Source organism: Callithrix jacchus, chromosome 7 (assembly GCF_049354715.1).
Source record: "Callithrix jacchus isolate 240 chromosome 7, calJac240_pri, whole genome shotgun sequence".
In the NCBI taxonomy this organism is placed as follows: Eukaryota; Metazoa; Chordata; class Mammalia; order Primates; family Cebidae; genus Callithrix; species Callithrix jacchus.
Window position 1 is genome coordinate 93,818,175 of NC_133508.1, and position 17,708 is coordinate 93,835,882.

Consider the following 17,708-nt stretch of genomic DNA (forward strand, 5'->3'; position numbering starts at 1 on the left):
TATGCAATAGCCAACATATGGAATCAACTTAGGTATCCCACATCAAATGAATGGTAGAGAAAATGTGACCTACACATGGCAGAGCACTATTCAGCCATAAAAAAGAATGAAATAATGTCATTTGCAGCAACACGGGTAGAACTAGAGGACATTATGTTAAGTGAAATAAGCTAGGAATAGAAAGTAAGCATGGTATGTTCTCACTCATATATGGAAGCTAAAAAAGTTTGTGCTCCTAAAAATAAAGAGTAGAATAGAGGATGCTAAAGGCAGGGAAAGTAGGGAATAGGGAGAGATTTGTTAAGGATATAATATACAGTGAAATATGAGGAATATGTTCTAGTGTTCTATACCCCTGATATGGTTAGGCTTTGTGTCCCCACCTAAATCTCACCTTAAATTGTAATCCCCACATATCTATGGAGAGAGGTGACTGGATCATGGGGGCAGTTTTCCCTGAGGTATTCTCATAATCATGAATGAGTTCTCATAAGAGCTTATGGCTTCAAAAAGGGTTCCTCTCCCCATCACTCTTTTTTCTCTCTCATCCGCTGCCATGTAAGACACGCCTCTTCCCTTTCTACCATGATTGTAAGTTTCCTGAGGCCTCCCAGACATGCAGAACAGTGAATCAATTAAACCTCTTTCCTTTATTAATTATTAGTCTTAGGTATTTCTTTATAGCAGTGTATAAATGGACTAATCCAACTACCCTAAGATAACTACAGTTAACAATAATATATTATGTGGCCTCAAGTAGCTAGAAGGAGGATATTGAATATTCTCAACACAAAGAAATGCTAAATGTTTGATGATTACCCTGATCTGATCACTATACATTTTATGTATGAAAACATCACTATGTACCTGAAAAATATGTACAATTATTATATGTCGATTTAAAAATAACACAGAATAACAAAGAAATAACAAAAACATGGAAACCTACAGAAGTACATTTTTTCCTTTGGAGGATGGCATAGTTCACAGATATAGAGAAGACAAATAATATAAGGACTTAAAAGTATTCATTAGACTTAACAAAGGAGTTATTAGTGACCTTACCAAAAATAAGTTAAATGGTATAATAGGAAACCTAATTGCAGTAAGCAAGGAAAGATGAACCATACATGAGCAGAGGAGACTTTTATTTTTAATCAGTTGGTTAAGAGGAAAGGTATAAATAACAAGTGACTGGAGAGGGGGCTTAAGGATGGTTTCTTTTTTTTTTTTTAGAAAAAACAAAAAACAAAACAAAAAAACAGTGCCTGGCTCCACTGTGCAGGTTCCATTGCCCAGGTTCCATTACCCAGGCTGGAGTCTAGTGGTGTGATCTCAGCTCACTAAAACCTTCACCTGGAAGGCTCAAGCTATCCTCCCACCTCAGCCTCCTGAATAGCTGGGACTATAGGCATGCACCACCATGCCTGGCTAGTTTTTTGTGTTTTTAGTAGAGATGGGATTTTGCCATGTTGCCCAGCCTGGTCTTGAACTCCTAGACTCAGGCAATCCACCTGCCTCAGCCTCTCCAGGTGCTGGGATTACAGGCATGAGCCAATGCATCTGGCCATCTTTTTTGATAAATTATAGGTGTTAGTCCTTGAATATAGAGGTTCTGTCAAATAGTGCTTGCTATCCTCCATGTTGTTGTGTACACTGGAGATAATTAAATAAATGTGTTGAACAGAGTTTCAAGTCCAAATTCAAAGATAAAAAACAGAAACAGACTCAAAAGCTCCAATGCTTTTGAATCACCTACCACTGTTGGATCATCTATGTTTTCAATGTTTTCCCCTCTTAGTGAGAAGACTATCTCAAGCTGACTTATCTCCAATGATCTGGAAAGATGGTTCTGTGATCATAATTAAGAAAGCATCAGGAAATGGGTCAAATATCAGCAGGGATGACCAATAAAGTAAATTGACTTACTTTGACTCTTTTTCACTCAGGTCCGCATCATCATAGATAATAACTTCCTGAGACCTACATTCTAGGGTCAAGACAGGATCAAAATAGTCTATTATTCAGCATGGTTTATGTAATCACTGACTTTCCAAATTATACTCAATTACCTAATTATCTGGGTGCATCTTCAGGTCTGTTTTAGCAAAATCTGATTACAGAATATAGATAGGCTCAAAGAATAAAGAATAAAAATATTCTCTATGTGGGAAGAAATTCAACTGAAAAATTAAAAAAAATAGTGTAATGTCTCAGTATCTCAAAACATATATTTATATTAATTTGATTTCACATAGAGTTCCAGAAAAATATGAGTTGCTCAAAGACTCATTTTTTAGACTAGGTTCCCATCTTTCTTTTCTTTCTCTTTCTTTCTTTTCTCTCTCTTTCTGACAAAGTCTCACTCTTGTCCCCCAGGCTGGAATGCAATGATGGAATCTCATCGGCTCACTGCAACCTCTGCCTCTTGGGTTCAAGCGATTCTCCTGCCTCAGCCTCCCAAGTAGCTGGGATTACAGGAACATGCTGCCATAGCTGCCTAATTTTTGCATTTTTAGTAGAGACAGGGTTTTACCATGTTGGCCAGGCTGGTCTTGAACTCCTGACCTCAGGTGATCCACCCGTCTCGGCCTCCCAAAGTGCTGGGATTAAAGGTGTGAGCCACCGTGCCTGGCCTAGGTTCCCATCTTTCTGGAATTGGACAAATATGCTATACTTCTAGAAAGGTGAGAGGTCTTTTCTTAACTCTGGTGGGGGGAGGGGGACAGCTTAACAAAATAGTAATGTTGATTTTTCTTCCATGGTTTTAATTTCAAATCATTGGTAATTGCTCATTTACAATAATCTTGTATAATGTTGAATCTGACTTAGCGCATAATAATAATTAGACATTTTCAGTTTAGGATATTCACATTCCTTGGCACTCTACATAGTATTACATGATTTTCAGGTGATTTACCACTGAACAAGTTCGATCCCTTCTGGTATAATTATTCACTTCCTTATTTTATTAAATACCTTTAAATGTGGGTGGGTATAAAATGCATGTCTATCCTAGGTCAGCTTTTTTCTTTTAAACACAGACCAAGAATATGTTGAGACGTGGGATTTTATCAGATGTATATAATCATCATTTGTTTTTTAGTTTAGCGAACTCATATTTATGAAATATATATTTGAATTGTCAAGTTCAAGTGACATCCAGGTAGCCACAAACTAGAGCCCCTAAACAAAAATTAACAAACAACAAAACACATGACTCTCTTTTACTGACAAATTCAATATACTGAATGTGTATTGACAGCCTACTATGTATCAAGAACTGTGGTAATTTATGCTCTATTGTTTTCATGGAAAAGCAAACAATATTCCAATGACCCATTCTAGATTCAGTTAGTTTGCTGGTGGCAATGTGATCATATTCAACGTTTAATGTCTTAATTAGGATGAAGGATGTCAAGTCCTTCAAAAGGCAGTATGATAGAATGCAAAATGCATGAGTTTCATAGTTAGAGAGACTGGAATACAAATTCTGGATCACTTAAATATGGGTGTAGGTCCTATAGCTTCTCTGAAAAGGGATTATAATATTTATTTTTCTAGGATTTTAAGAGGAACACATCTGTCCCAGGGCATGGAATATAGTAAAATATTTTTTCCCCAAAGTAAAAGAAAAATACTGCTGTGTGAAACGTCTTCCTTGATTTGATTTTTCATCAAATGTGGAAATGCAGGAAAGGCTACCATTTCTTTTCCCTGCCTCTTAATATACAAAAGCTGAGTACTTTTTGTCAGCAATAAGCAAATGGCACTTACCTAAATCAGGCAGCAAAATGGAAAATGCACTGTTGATTGACAAAAGACAAAAAAGAGTTAAGGGAAAAAAGCCATGTTCAGAAAGATGAGCTGACCTAGCTCAAATAACATATTGATGACTCTGGATTTCCCTTCGTGACCTGGGATTCTCTGACTCCAAGGAAAATGGTTTCTCTGATATTAACAGATGTCACAAGATGTGCACAGGATGTTATGGGAACACAAAACACAAAGGAAGCATAGGTAATCCAGGTTTGGGAAGAGAAGTTCAGGGGAGGTGTTCAAGGAGGGATAATATTTGGTCAAATTTTGAGGGAAAACTAGAATTTTGAGAATAAAAGAAGGCTGGAGGAGGACAGGTACATTCAAGACCAAGGGAATGTCATGTTCAAAGCATGGAGGAATGAGACACCATGGCAGAGTCTAAGCTCTATAGGCTATGTAGATGGGGTAGTAGTGAGTTAATTTTAGTGAGAGACAGAACTAGAGAAGTAGAATGGGGACAGCCATGAAGTATTTACTTGCCAGGGTAAGGAACTGGATATTTGTTCTAAATGTTTTATGGAGCCAACGAATAGTTTTGAGAAAAAGTAATCAGATTTGCATCTTAAAAACATTAGCATTCTCATCTGGATCAAATATTATGGGACTGCAGGTTATCATGCCAATAATTTTCTCTCAGAAAACATCTAATCTGCTAAGGCCAGGGTCTGCCTTTGTGCATAGGGTCTTGTTGACCACAGGAGGAAACTCCCTCTTCTTCCATAGTCAGGACTACAATTTATAAACCTCATGTTCTGTTGGATTTCTTGGTAGATCTAGATCCAATTGACAACTGGACTTAAAATCACAAAATTCGGCCGGGTGCAGTGGCTCACACCTGTAATCCCAGCACTTTGGGAGGCCGAGTGGGCAGATCACCTGAGGTCAGGAGTTCAAGACCAGCCTGACCAACATGGAGAAGCTGTGTCTCCACTAAAAAAATACAAAGATTAGCCAGGTGTGGTGGTGCATGCCTGTAGTCCCAGCTACTTGGAAGGCTGAGGCAGGAGAATTGCTTGAACCTGGGAGGCAGAGGTCACAGTGAGCCGAGATCATGCCATTTTACTTCAGGCTGGGCAACAAGAGTGAAACTTGGTCTCCAAAAAAAAAAAAAAAAAAAAAAAAATCACAAAACTCTGAACTTTATATTTAAAAAGAACTTCAAGGTGGAATAACATAATTCCATCTCACTATAGGTAATGACCTTGGGCAAATTATTTTACCATCTTCTGCCCTCACAAAATACATCTCTATATCTCTATATCTACACTGATGTTCCCTGCCTTAAAATGGTCTACTTGTGGTATTTCTACTTTACAGTGGTGTGAAAGCGATATGCATTCAGTAGAAACCTACTCAGAGTACTCTTAAGACCATTCTGTTTCCACTTTCAGCACAGTATTCAATAAATTACAGAGACAGTCAACACTTTATTAGAGGCAGCTTTGTGTTGGATGATTTTGCCCAACTGTAGGCTGATGTAAGTATTCTGAGCATGCTTAACATGGGTTAGACTAAGCTATGATGTTTGGTAGATGTATTAAATGCACTTTTAACTCAACATATTTTGGAATTGAAATGAGTTTCTTGGGACATATCCCCATCATAAATTAAGGAGCACCTGAATATCTACATCTGTATCTTATCTATTGCCTGCAAAGTGTCTCCAGAGTCCCCCTTCCATTATATTCAGGAAAAAACTGGAACGCTTTGGGTGTAAAACGGAAGTGATATGCCCATGGTTGCACATGGAATAAATGGCAGAACTGGTACTAGAATCTAGAATCCAGGTCCCCTCACATCTCTTTCTAGTGCTAGTGAATTTGGAACCTCTCCCAAAACTAGCAGTTAGCCTAGGTTATCTCAGAGGGTCTAAGACTTTGCAATACACTAACTGTTCAGCTGAGCAGTTCATCTCCCCCTTCCACATATTGCTGCTCTCAAGGGAGATAAATTAAATATGGAACAGTAGACAAATAAAAACTACTGGGACTTGTAGGGCCCAAAAAGCATAAAAGGACATGATAAGCAACATAATGCTTAGTGGTAACAACAGGAATCGGATGGTAAGGATGGTGAGAAAAGTTTCCTTTCTGGACTTTGCTTAAGATTTTCCCTCTACCCTCATTTTCAAGCGTTTCTCCTTCTCATTTTCAAACAGGCATGCCATTTTCTCATTAATTAGTTTCTGTGGGTGTAATTCAATAAAAAATTCACAAGAAAGGGGCAGGTGATAGCCAGGCCCTTGGTTTTAGTTTCTGATATCCCCTTCACTGTTTCTGAGATTGGAAGGAGAACATCGGCCTGTGTTTCTACAGGTTAATCCCCCCACGGAAAGAGATTTAAAGGGACTTCTTACCTTAAGTTTTCTTTTGACTTGGTTTTCTTTATTTTAAATCTATCCTTTTCTTTCTTGAAGAATTGCTGCAGTCTTTTCAGTGCTTCTTTTCCATCTAAACTAAGAGGAATCAGAGGATATAAATAACATGGCATTTAAGAGAGTACTAGAGATAGAAGGCTGTTGTATTATAAAATCAAATGCTGCATGTTCTCACTTATAAGTGGAAGCTAAACAACTGGTATGCATGGACATAAAGATGGAAATAACAGACACTGGGGACTCCAAAAAGGGGGAGGGTGGAACGAAGAATGAAGGTTGGAAGGTTATCTATTGGGTACAATGTTCACTATTTGGGTGATGGGTACGCTAGAAGCCCAAACCTCAGCATTAGGCAATATATCGATGTGTCAAATCTGCACAGGTACCCCTGAGTCTATAAAATAAAGAACTAGAGGCTTTGGTTTCATGTCCCAAACACGTCCATCCCACTCAAGAAAGAGCAAGAAAATGCCTTATTGAATTCTATGCTTTTCTTCTTTGTTTAGATGTGATATGAAATAGCACACACCAGTCAACTATGAAGGGAGTAATTATATTCCAAGGCAAACTACCCCAAGTAGTCTTGTAGTCTCTATTTTGCAGATTTTATGAAGCAGTCTTCCCTTTAGAGGAAAATATAACTCAGGGAAATGTAGTTTACAAACTGTACTAGAAATACATTACAGAAAATCCTGGCTCTTGAAATTCTTACTTTTAATTTACTGAATAATACAGCAATGGTGATACATTGATTACTCAGCTGATGATTACAATTCTGTCAAATACCCTTTTAGGGCTTTTAGGGGCTAGGGTGAGGGAATGATATACCCACATCATGCCAACCCGCATGCCCAGTTCAGTCTCCTTTATCCACTTGAACCCTTAAACTCCTAGCTTTTGACCATTGCTCTTTTCTTTTTCACAACATATCCTTAATAACTAAACTTGTCAAGTAATACCCATTTGAACAAATTTTATTCTTGATAACACTGAATCACTACATGTTATATTAAGCCCAAATCCCACAGTTAGTCTTACTCACTTACAAAGAGAGAGGGAAGTCATAACCATTGATTTGTTCCTGGAAAAGCTACTATAGAATTCAAGCAAGTTTTATTAATATTTACCTCTCTTTTGTTATTTATTTCCTAACCCAATATCAGAATCCTTTACTCTGGGAAATGGGTATTTCTCAAGAGAGAGAACAATGTGATTTAATAGGTATAGTATATATTGAACACAATTACAAGTATTCTATTGATCACAATGGAGTATTACAATTGGTTATCATTACTCTCAGTATGAATCTTTCCTAAAAGATGATGATGGGAGTCGGGGGTGGCAATGGGGTGGAGGGGTTCCTTACTTACAACTGGCTTTACTAGACTAACAGGAAGTATCATTATCCTACAAAGCCAAGAAAGAGAGAAACTCACTCTATCTTTGGGTAGTTGTTCTTTGTTTTGTAGACGTCTTCATACATTTCTTCTCTATTTTCTTCTGAAATTACAAGAAAGCCCTACTTATATTCATCATAATAGCAATAGCTCAGATTCATATTTAACAAAGACGATTACTTACTAGATGCCAGGTACTTTGATCTTTCTTTTGTTAAGTAGGTTTTACTGAAACCCACTGTTTTTAAAAGCATATAGTAAAAATACTTAAACCTCTATAAAAGTATATATAAATAAAAATTAAGACTCATTTCCACCTGATTCCAAGTTCGAAATGATTTAGTCAAAGAAAGTTAGTTCTTCAATAGATTCCTTCCTTCCTCCCTCCCTCTTTCCTACATTTAATACATAACAATCAGAATTTACTAAGCATCAGGCGTGGCGCTGAACGCTGGGTAAACCATGCGAAACAAGGGACGTCTTGAACAATCTCTCCCTTCACAGCATGGCTTTGGCCTACCCCAGTGCATAAGCTACACAGATATACTTTGATTGAATCATAAAACAGAGACTAAAGGAAAAAACACTGAATTAAGTGTCAGGATTTTCAGGTTCAAAACTCAACTTTAACACACAACGAGCTTAGAGGAGTCACTTCTCTGTGTCTCAATTTTCTTTTTAAAGTGAGGGTATTGGGTTTAATGAAGTTTAAGGTTGTTTTCCCCTCAAAACTTCTGGGATTCTAAGAAGATAAATCAGAGTAACATTTGATTCTCTCTCTTCCATTGCTTTTTCTAAATCTATTTTTAAATTTACAAATAATTATTATATACTTATGATGTATAGCATGTTTTGATAATTGCATACATAGTGGAATGACTAAGTTAAGCTAGTTAACATATTCATTACCCCACATACTTTTGTGGTGAGAATTTTAAAATCTACTCTCAGCAATTTTCAAGTATATAATAATGTTATTAACTATAATCACTGTGTTGTACTATAAGTCTCCTGCAGGTACTTTTCCTAACTGAAATTTTGTGTCCTTTGACCAACACCTCCCCATTACCTTTTCATTCATTAATTCATTCATTCAACAAATTTTTTTAAATATCTAACATGTACCTTGCCTTATGGTAGGGACTGGAGAAAATAATATGCCCAAAGAAGGTAATAATATAAGAGGGGAGACATTAATCAAAAAGTCACATAAGTATAAAATTACAGCTGTGACAAGTACTATGAAAAAGAAATCCATGGTACTATTAGATTGTGCCAAAGAGAATATTCCCTTGGGGAATAATGATTGAGCTGAGATTAGAAGATTAAGAGTCAGTGATGCCAAGGGACCCAGGGGAGGAAACAGCGTTTCAGAAAGGGAGGGGAGGAGCATATGAAAATACCCTGCTGTGAGAGCTTGGCAAATTATAGAAGCTAAAAGGAGGTCAGCATAAACTGGGTCTCAAAGATGAAAACTGAGGACAGTGTGAGATCAGGCTCCAGAGGTCTGTAGGGGTAGGTTAGACAAAGACTCTAGATCATGTTAGAAGCCAATCCTAAAAATATTGGAAAGCCAAGAAAGTGTTTTAAGTAAAAACATTCCCGGCCGGGCGCGGTGGCTCAAGCCTGTAATGCCAGCACTTTGGGAGGCCAAGGCGGGTGGATCACGAGGTCAAGAGATTGAGACCATCTTGGTCAACATGGTGAAACCCCGTCTGTACTAAAAATATTTTAAAAATTAGCTGGGCATGGTGGCGTGCGCCTGTAATCCCAGCTACTCGGGAGGCTGAGGCAGGAGAATTGCCTGAACCCAGGAGGCAGAGGTTGAGGTGAGCCGAGATCGCGCCATTGCACTCCAGCCTGGGTAACAAGAGCAAAACTCCATCTCAAAAAATAAAAAATAAAAAAATTCCCATAATCAGACTTACATTGTGAAAAGTTCAGGAAGGAAGTTAGTTCACTTTTCCATAAGAATCTCTTACCAGCATCTTCACATTTCTGATTCTAAATGCATTTATTAGCACGTACCTCGGTATTGCTTCTCTTAGCTTCCCATCACACTTTCCAATTGGTATTATTAAAATATGAATAAGTAAAAGACATCTTATCACTAATCAGCCATAGAAGCATTCTGCAATTCCTACCGGGAGCTTTAGAAATGTCTTCCATACTTACCACTATTTGAGGCAAATGAGCTAGAGAAGTTCAACATCCGTCTATGGGAGAAAATAACAAAGACCGTTTTTGTACCTTTAAAGGTACTTTAAAGTCTCATCACATTCACCTTGCTGAAAGACTGGAATGTACTTACGCCTCTTTCCTGGGGTACTCAACATCATCATATATCTCCTCCGAGATGGAACTTGGCTTAGAGACCTCTAGGTCTAAAGTTTCTTTAGTTGACTCCAAAACCTCCAGATACCCACCTGAAAGGAAATCAGAAACCCTCCTGAAGAACATCTCATCAGCTTCCATCATAAAGTCATTCGCACATATCACTGGCAACGGAGGCAAGCATAAGAAAAGGCAGATTAAATATGCTAAAATTGAATTATAATATTGGTATGTATGATCCTTGGGCAAGCACTTAACTTTGCAGAGCCTCAGTTATGATTATCTGAAGTAGAGGATAATGATGCTAACACTGAATCATGTAGTTTGGGCAAGGATTAAATACATATTTATGAAGGGTGCTGGTTACCTAGAAAATAGTGACTTCCTTTTTTTATGGTTCTTCCTTTAGTCACTGACCTCAGACTCTGAAGTTCACCAGGAGACATCCCTGGGGGTTATCTCTCTACATCTAGATGATCTCATCCAGTCTTAAGGCATTTCTTAAAGCCAAATTTCTCAGACAAGTTGATTGAGCACATATCAATATACATTATTCATTCATGCATTCTGGATTTAGCCAGAAGATTGTATGCCAGTTTAACAAAGGTATAGGGATTAATTTGTTAACCTGGCATACTATCTTCTGGCTAACTCCAGGTATAGTAAGTAGCTAAATGCAGATGCTGGTTTACTTCACAGAGCTGTAAACTTGTCATAACCATAAAACTATCACCTCTTTATCTGTTGGCATAGGTTAATATTTAGGGTATGGGTAATTCATAGCCATATTCAGACATGAACTATTAATCAGACATAGAAAGTAATATACTTGAGAAATAAATAACAAGCAAATTAACTTATATCTATTTATTAAATGAACTAAGCAATAAGAGTTTATTCTCTGACAAGAAGTCAGTTAGCACATAGACCCCAAACCATCTCAATGAACATCAGCTCTCGGAGGCATAAGGTCCTGCTTTTTCTCAAGGAGTTATCAGTAAATTTCTCCAACACAAAACAAAGATGCTGAACAAACAGTTGCTTAATTCCTAGTCTGCAGCATTTTTTTTTTTCCCTTCCTCGATCCTTCCTTTTGGCTGAAGCAAATGCAAAAGTTTATGGCTTCATTTTAAAAACACTGGCAACTCTCAAATTTACATCTCCAATTTAGATGTCTCTCATGAATTCCAGATACTTTATCGGCCTTCACACCATTTCCTTTTGGTTGTCTAAACATATTACATTCCAAACCAAACTCATAATTTCCCTCTGCAAGTTTGCTCTTCCTGAAGTTTATTCAATTTCATAAAAGGGGCAATTCCATCCTTTCTGTTGCTCAGGCCCAAAACCTTGGAGACAACCTTGATTCATTTCTCTCTCATTTCTCACTTCCAATCCAAAGCCATCTGTCCACTATAGTTTCAAATTATATTCCAATTTCAAACACATCTCAACAACTCTACCACAGTATCCTCCTCCAAGCTACCACCATTTCTCACCAAAATTATTGCAATAACCTCCTAACTGTCTCTCTGATTTATCTTACATTTATTTTCAAGACAGAAGCCACATGATTTTTTAAAATACAAATCAGATCATGCCTTTCCTGTACTTTTGAAAGCTTTCAGTGGTTTAAAAAATCTCATTTATGGTCAATGCTAAGGTTCTCGCAATGTTCTACAGAAGCCCCTTGTTATTTCTGTGACCCCATCTCCTATTATACTCTTTCTAAGTCACTCTCTTCTAGTCACACTGCCCTCCTTCCTCCTCCTCACACATATCTGACAGACTTCTGCCTCAGGGATTTGCACTTTTTTGTTTTTCTCTTCCAAGGTCATTCTTATCCCAAATACACATACGGCTCTTCCTCAACTATTTAAGGTCTTTGAAGTCATCTGTGAGAACTTAAAAGTGGCAGCTTCTATTGTCTCCACTTGCTTCCTCAATTCTCTTTCCTTGCTTTATTTTTTCATAATATTTACTATTTATACCATTCCACATAGATCTTTTATTATCTATTGTCTGTCTCCTCTGATCAGAAAGTAACCTCCATGAAAATAGGAATTTTTGTCTGTTTACTGCTCTACACCCCCATTTCCTAGAACAGTGCTGGGCACATTAAAAAGCACTTAATATTTTTGAATTTCAAATGATCTGAATGCATGTGTTTTCTAACCAGTGAATGTAGTCTATTACCTTTTAGTGTTTACGGATATTTTAAAATTTATATCTATCTTAGTACATATTTTTTTCTTACCTTCATCTGACTAAAGTTTCTTCTCTTTCTGCCATTCTGTTTTCTTTTCTATTTGTTTCTTTCACTTGTTATCGTTTAATAGTTACCCACAAGAGTGACCACTATCCTGACTTCTAATCCCAGCAGTACTTATTTTTGAATGTTATAATGGAATAATTTAGTATGTACTCCATGGTGTCACCTATTTTCATTCAATATTATGTTTGTGAGATTTATCCATATTGTTGCAAATCATTTTAATTGGCTCATTCTGACGACTTTATTCTATTGTGTGAATAAGTTACCATTTATTTATCCATTCTACTTTTGATGGGCATTTGGACAGATTCCAGTTTGGGGCTATTATAAAAAGTTTGGCTACGAAGATTGTGTATGTGTGTTTTGGTGCGTTAAAGTATACACTTATATTGAGATATATACATAAGTATGGAATTGACAGGTGATAGGATATGCATATGTTCAACTTTAGTACTGCCAGTTTACAAAATGAATGTCCCAGCTTACAATCTCCACAGGGAATGAGAATTTTAGTTGCTTCATTATCTTCACTAACACTTATTATTTTTAGTATTTTTTAAATGTAGCCAATTTGGTGAGCAGAAGTTGAACTTTAATAGTGTATTTGCCTTTAGGATAGTCTCTTTGGGGAAGGGCCTGTTCAATATTTTTCTAATTTCACTATATTTCTTTTTTTTTCTTTTTAAATTGACTTCTACTTTATATTTTCTGAATACCAAGCATTTGTAGATGTATATTCAAAATATGAGTTCTTTATCAAATATGTACATAAAGCAAATATCTTCTCCTACCCAGTGACTTGCCTTCTCACTCTTTTAAAGAAATGTTTAAAAAATTTACTTTACGTTCTGAGACACATGTGCAGAATGAGCAGGTTTGTTGTGCCATAGTAGTTTGCTGCACCTATCAACTCATCTAGGTTTTAAGCACTGCATGTACTATGCATTTGTCCTAATGCTGTCTGTCCCCTTGCCTCCTACCCCCAACAGGCCCCAGTATGTGATGTTCACTTCCCTGTGTCCATGTGTTTCTCATTGTTCGACACCCACTTATGAGTGAGAAAGTGTGGGGTTTGGTTTTCTGTTCTTGTGTTAGTTTGCTGAGAATGATGGCTTCCAGCTTCATCTCTGTCCCTGCAAAGGACATGAACTCACCCTTTTTTGTGGCTGCATAGTATTCCATGGTGTATATGTGCCACATTTTCTTTATGCAGTCTATCATTGATGGGTTGGTTCCAAGTCTTTGCTAAGTTTATTGTAAATAGTGCTGCAATAAACATTCATGTGCATGTGTCTTTACAGTAGACTGATTTATAATCTTTTGGGTATATACCGATAATGGGATTGCTGAGTCCAATGGTATTTCTGGTTCTAGATCCTTGAGGAATCACCACACTGTTTTCCATAATGGTTGAACTAATTTACACTCTGACCAACAGTGTAAAAGCATTCCTATCTCTCCACAGCCTCACCAGCATCTGTTTCCTGACTTTTTAAAAATTGCCATTCTAACTGGCATGAGATGGTATCTCATCGTGGTTTTGATTTGCATTTCTGTAATGACCAGTGATGATGAGCTTTTTTCATATTTTTTTTTGCCACATAAATGTCTTCTTTTGAGAAGTGTCTGTTCATATGCTTCATCCACTTTTTAATGGGTTGGCTTTTTCTTGTAAATTTGTTTCAGTTCCTTGCAGATTCTGAATATTAGACCTTTGTCAGATGAATACATTATAAAAACTTCCTCCCATTCTGAAGGTTGCCTGTTCACTCTCATGATAGTTTATTTTGCTGTACAGAAGCTCTTTATTTTAATTAGATCCCATTTGTCAATTTTGGTCTTTGTTGCCATTGCTTTTGGTGTTTTAGTCATGAAGTCTTTGCCCACGCCTATGTCCTGAATGGTATTGCATAGGTTTTCTTCTAGGGTTTTCATGGTTTAAGGTTTTACATTTAAGTCTTTAATTCATCTTGAGTTAATTTTGTATAAGGTGTAAGGAAGGGGTCTAGTTTCTGTTTTCTGCATATGGCTAGCTAGTTTTCCCAGCACCATTTATTAAATAGGGAGTCCTTTCCCCGTTGCTTGTTTTTTTTCAGGTTTGTCAAAGATCAGATGGTTGTAGATGTGTTATGTTGCCTTCTCACTCTTTTAACGGTATATTTTAATGAATATATCCTAGCTCTTCTAACTCTTTCAAGGCTAAAGAAAATTAATACTGTTACTCTTCTCCCCAAAAATTACCAACCTTAGGACACTTTAATTACCTCCTCAATATAAGTACTAAGAATGCTGAATATTTTATAATATTTTAGTCCTTCTTCAATTTGACATTATTTTGTTCAGTTAATGCTTTGGCTTTTTTTCCCTTGCATCCAAAACTTTCTACCTGTGATTATTTTCCTTCTGCCTGAAGCACATGCTTTAGAATTTCCTTCAGTGCATTTTATCTGGTCAATAAAATATCCCAGTTTTTATTTGTCTGATAATATCTTACTTTTCTTTCATTTTTGAAAGATATTTTAATGAGAAATAAAATTTCAGGTAGGTATTTAATCTCTTTAAGCAAAATTATTCTCGTTATACACTCATGAGAACTTAGCAGGCAGAACTCAGTTGTGATTTTTTTCTTTTTGTAGGTGATTGATTTTTTCCCCTTGTTTTTAAGGTCTTTTAAGATATTCTCTTATTCTTTAATGTTCTTCATTTTGCATGGCTAGGTGTAGATTTCTTTTCTTTATCCTTCTTGAGAACTTCAGGGTTCCTGGATTTGCTAATTTATCTCAACAATTTTGGAAAATTCTCAGGTAGTATCTGTTTTATCTATTATTTCTTCTTCCTGGATTTTTCTAGTATCCTTTTATGACATTCTGATTTTATTGCTGTTTTAAGACTTCTCACTTTATTCCATGACTTTTATCTTTTCTTACACTTTTTTGAAATCATTTTCCCCCATAGAATGAATTTTAAATAATTTCTTTAAATTTATCTTTCAGTTCACTAATTTTCTCTTCAGCTGTAAGTAATGTGATATAAAATGCAATGACTGCATTTTATCAGATTATCAATTATGTTTTCTTTTTCAAATATTTTAAAAATACAGTTATTTTCTATTCATGTTATCCTCTTTTTTAAAAAAATATTAAACATTTTATGTGTTGTACTGATAATTCTAATATCTGCAATATCTTGTAGGTTGGTTATGCTATCTGTTTGGCTGGTTTTCCCTCATTGTGGGTTGTTTCCTTGTGTTTGGTTATTTTTAATTATCATTTGTTAATATTTTAATGAATATTTTGAGTGAATTATTTGAAATCTAGGATAAAAGTAACTAGGGATTTGGATTTCAGTGAAAACCATCAAGGCAAAAGTTAGCTTTGGCATGCACCTCCCAGGTTTCCTGGCTACTGCAGGCCTGTGGATGTTTTCTTTATAAGTCAGTTCTGTGATACTTTTATGAATGTTTAAAAAGAAATTCTTTTTTTTTTTTTTAATCCTCCTTTTGGAAGACATTGGAGTGGTCCTGGGTGTAATGGAATCTAATAATTCACAGGCACTTTAATGTGTAGTGAGCTTATTGTTTTTTTTTTTAATGGATTGGAGGTTTCAGTGGGACGGGAGAATCACAAGGAATCAGGTGTTCAGAGGAATGTATTGAGTAGAGGTGAGGAACTAGGATGTTGAAAAGTAAAAAAAGGAGAGAAGGAGAGGAAGAAAGAGAAAGAAACAGAGGGAAAGAGAACAGGAATATTGCTTCATTCTAAAAATGGGTATTAATAATGGCCAATCAATATTTTGTGTATTTAAAATGGAGAACTCTATAAATATTTATTGAGTTCACTTGCTCCGGATCTGAGTTGAAGTCCTGGATATCCTTATTAATTTTCTGTCTTGTTGAGTCTAAATCTTATTATGGGTCTTAAGTATCTGGGTATTAAGATCTCTTATTGTTGCATTGATCCTTTTACCACTGTATCTTTGTTGCTTTGAAATCTATTTTATCAAATGTGAGAATTGCAACTCCTGCTTTTTGTTTATTTATTTATTTTTGCTCTCCATTTGGTTGGATCTCTTGAGAGATCCAAGTTGGCTGATCACTACAGCTCAGGATTGTAGCTCCCAGTGAATGCTCAGAGAACGAGAGGACGCCACACTTTCAGACGAATTTTCATCGCTCACGGACCAGCAGATTTCTAGTGGAGGAGCCCCACAGGTTGCCAGCGCGACTCTTGTGGCCGGCCCAGTGGTTTTGCCGGCGCCTTGGTGCGGCAGCTCTTCATGCAGAGTAAACAGGACTGGTTCCCTTACTGAAGGGTGTTTGGAGCTCCGGGAAGGCAGAGCTGATTGTTGCAGACTCAAGAAGGAAGCCAGACCAGAGATTCCCAGGCAGAAGAGCACCATCAGTCTTATCGCTCCTATTTTGGCCGGCGCAGTGGGTTGCTTGAATCCCAGCACTGGGAGTCAATAAATTGGACTTTGACTCAGAAACCTAATTAGAAAGGCGGTAATTGTAAAGATGACAGATGGATAAATTTATAATTAAGGGGAAAAACCAGCCTAAGAAGGCCGAGCATACCCAAAATCAGAACCCCTCTCCCTCTACAGGGGATTGCAGTTCCTCATCAGCAACGGAACAAGCCCTGATGGAAAAGGACTGTGTTCCATTATCTGAAGTAGGCTTCAGAGGTGGATGATAAGAAACTTCTGGGAATTAAAAGAACTTGTTCTAACCCAATGTAAAGAAACTAAGAACTTTGAAAAAAGGTTTGATGAAGTGCTGAAAAGAATAGACAATATAGAGAGGAATATAAATAAACTAAAGGAGTTGAAAAATACAACATGAGAACTTAGTGAAATATGCACAAGTTTAAATAGCAGAATGGATCAAGCAGAAGAAAGGATATCAGAGGTCAAAGACCAACTTAATGAAATAAAATGACAAGACAAGAATAGAGAAAAAAGGATGAAAAGGAATGAGCAAAGTCTCCAAGAAATATGGGACTATGTGAAAAGACCCAATCTACATTTGATTGGTGTACCTGAATGTGATGGAGCGAATGAATCCAAGCTGGAAAATACTTTTCAGGATATTATCCAGGAAAATTTTCCCAATCTAGCAAAGCAGGTCAATATTCAACCCCAGGTAATACAGAGAACACCACAAAGATATTCCTCAAGAAGAGCAACCCCAAGGCACATAATCGTTAGATTCACCAGGATCAAAATGAAGGAGAAAATACTAAGGGCAGCCAGAGAGAAAGGTCAGGTTACCCACAAAGGGAAGCCTATTAGACTTACAGCAGATCTCTCAGCAGAAACCCTACAAGCCAGAAGAGAGTGTTGGCCAATATTCAACATACTTAAAGAACAGAACTTTCAGCCTAGAATCTCATATCCTGCCAAACTAAGCTTCACAATTGAAGGAAAAATAAAATCTTTTATGAACAAGCAAGTACTCAGAGATTTTATTACCACCAGGCCTGCTTTACAAGAACTTCTGAAAGAA

At 36.8% G+C, this 17,708-nt stretch overlaps 1 protein-coding gene across 5 annotated transcripts in view; it reads right to left on the bottom strand.

The window, feature by feature from the left end:
- FYB2 (FYN binding protein 2) overlaps positions 1 to 17,708 on the bottom strand; it is a 111,341-nt gene that overhangs the window by 19,811 nt on the left and 73,822 nt on the right. For 4 of the 5 annotated variants that reach the window (XR_013520111.1, XR_013520110.1, XM_009001355.5 and 1 more), the window contains exons 10-15: positions 9,908 to 10,022; positions 9,772 to 9,812; positions 7,636 to 7,699; positions 6,179 to 6,277; positions 3,778 to 3,806; positions 1,930 to 1,990 (exon numbers count right to left, since the gene is read on the bottom strand). Coding sequence is in view for 3 of the 5 variants with exons in the window: in XM_009001355.5 (XP_008999603.2) it covers positions 1,930 to 1,990; positions 3,778 to 3,806; positions 6,179 to 6,277; positions 7,636 to 7,699; positions 9,772 to 9,812; positions 9,908 to 10,022 (409 nt within the window). In the remaining 2 variants the exon portion in view is untranslated. The remainder of the gene's footprint in view (positions 1 to 1,929; positions 1,991 to 3,777; positions 3,807 to 6,178; positions 6,278 to 7,635; positions 7,700 to 9,771; positions 9,813 to 9,907; positions 10,023 to 17,708) is intronic. The other variant, XM_035251622.3, reaches the window with a different exon arrangement.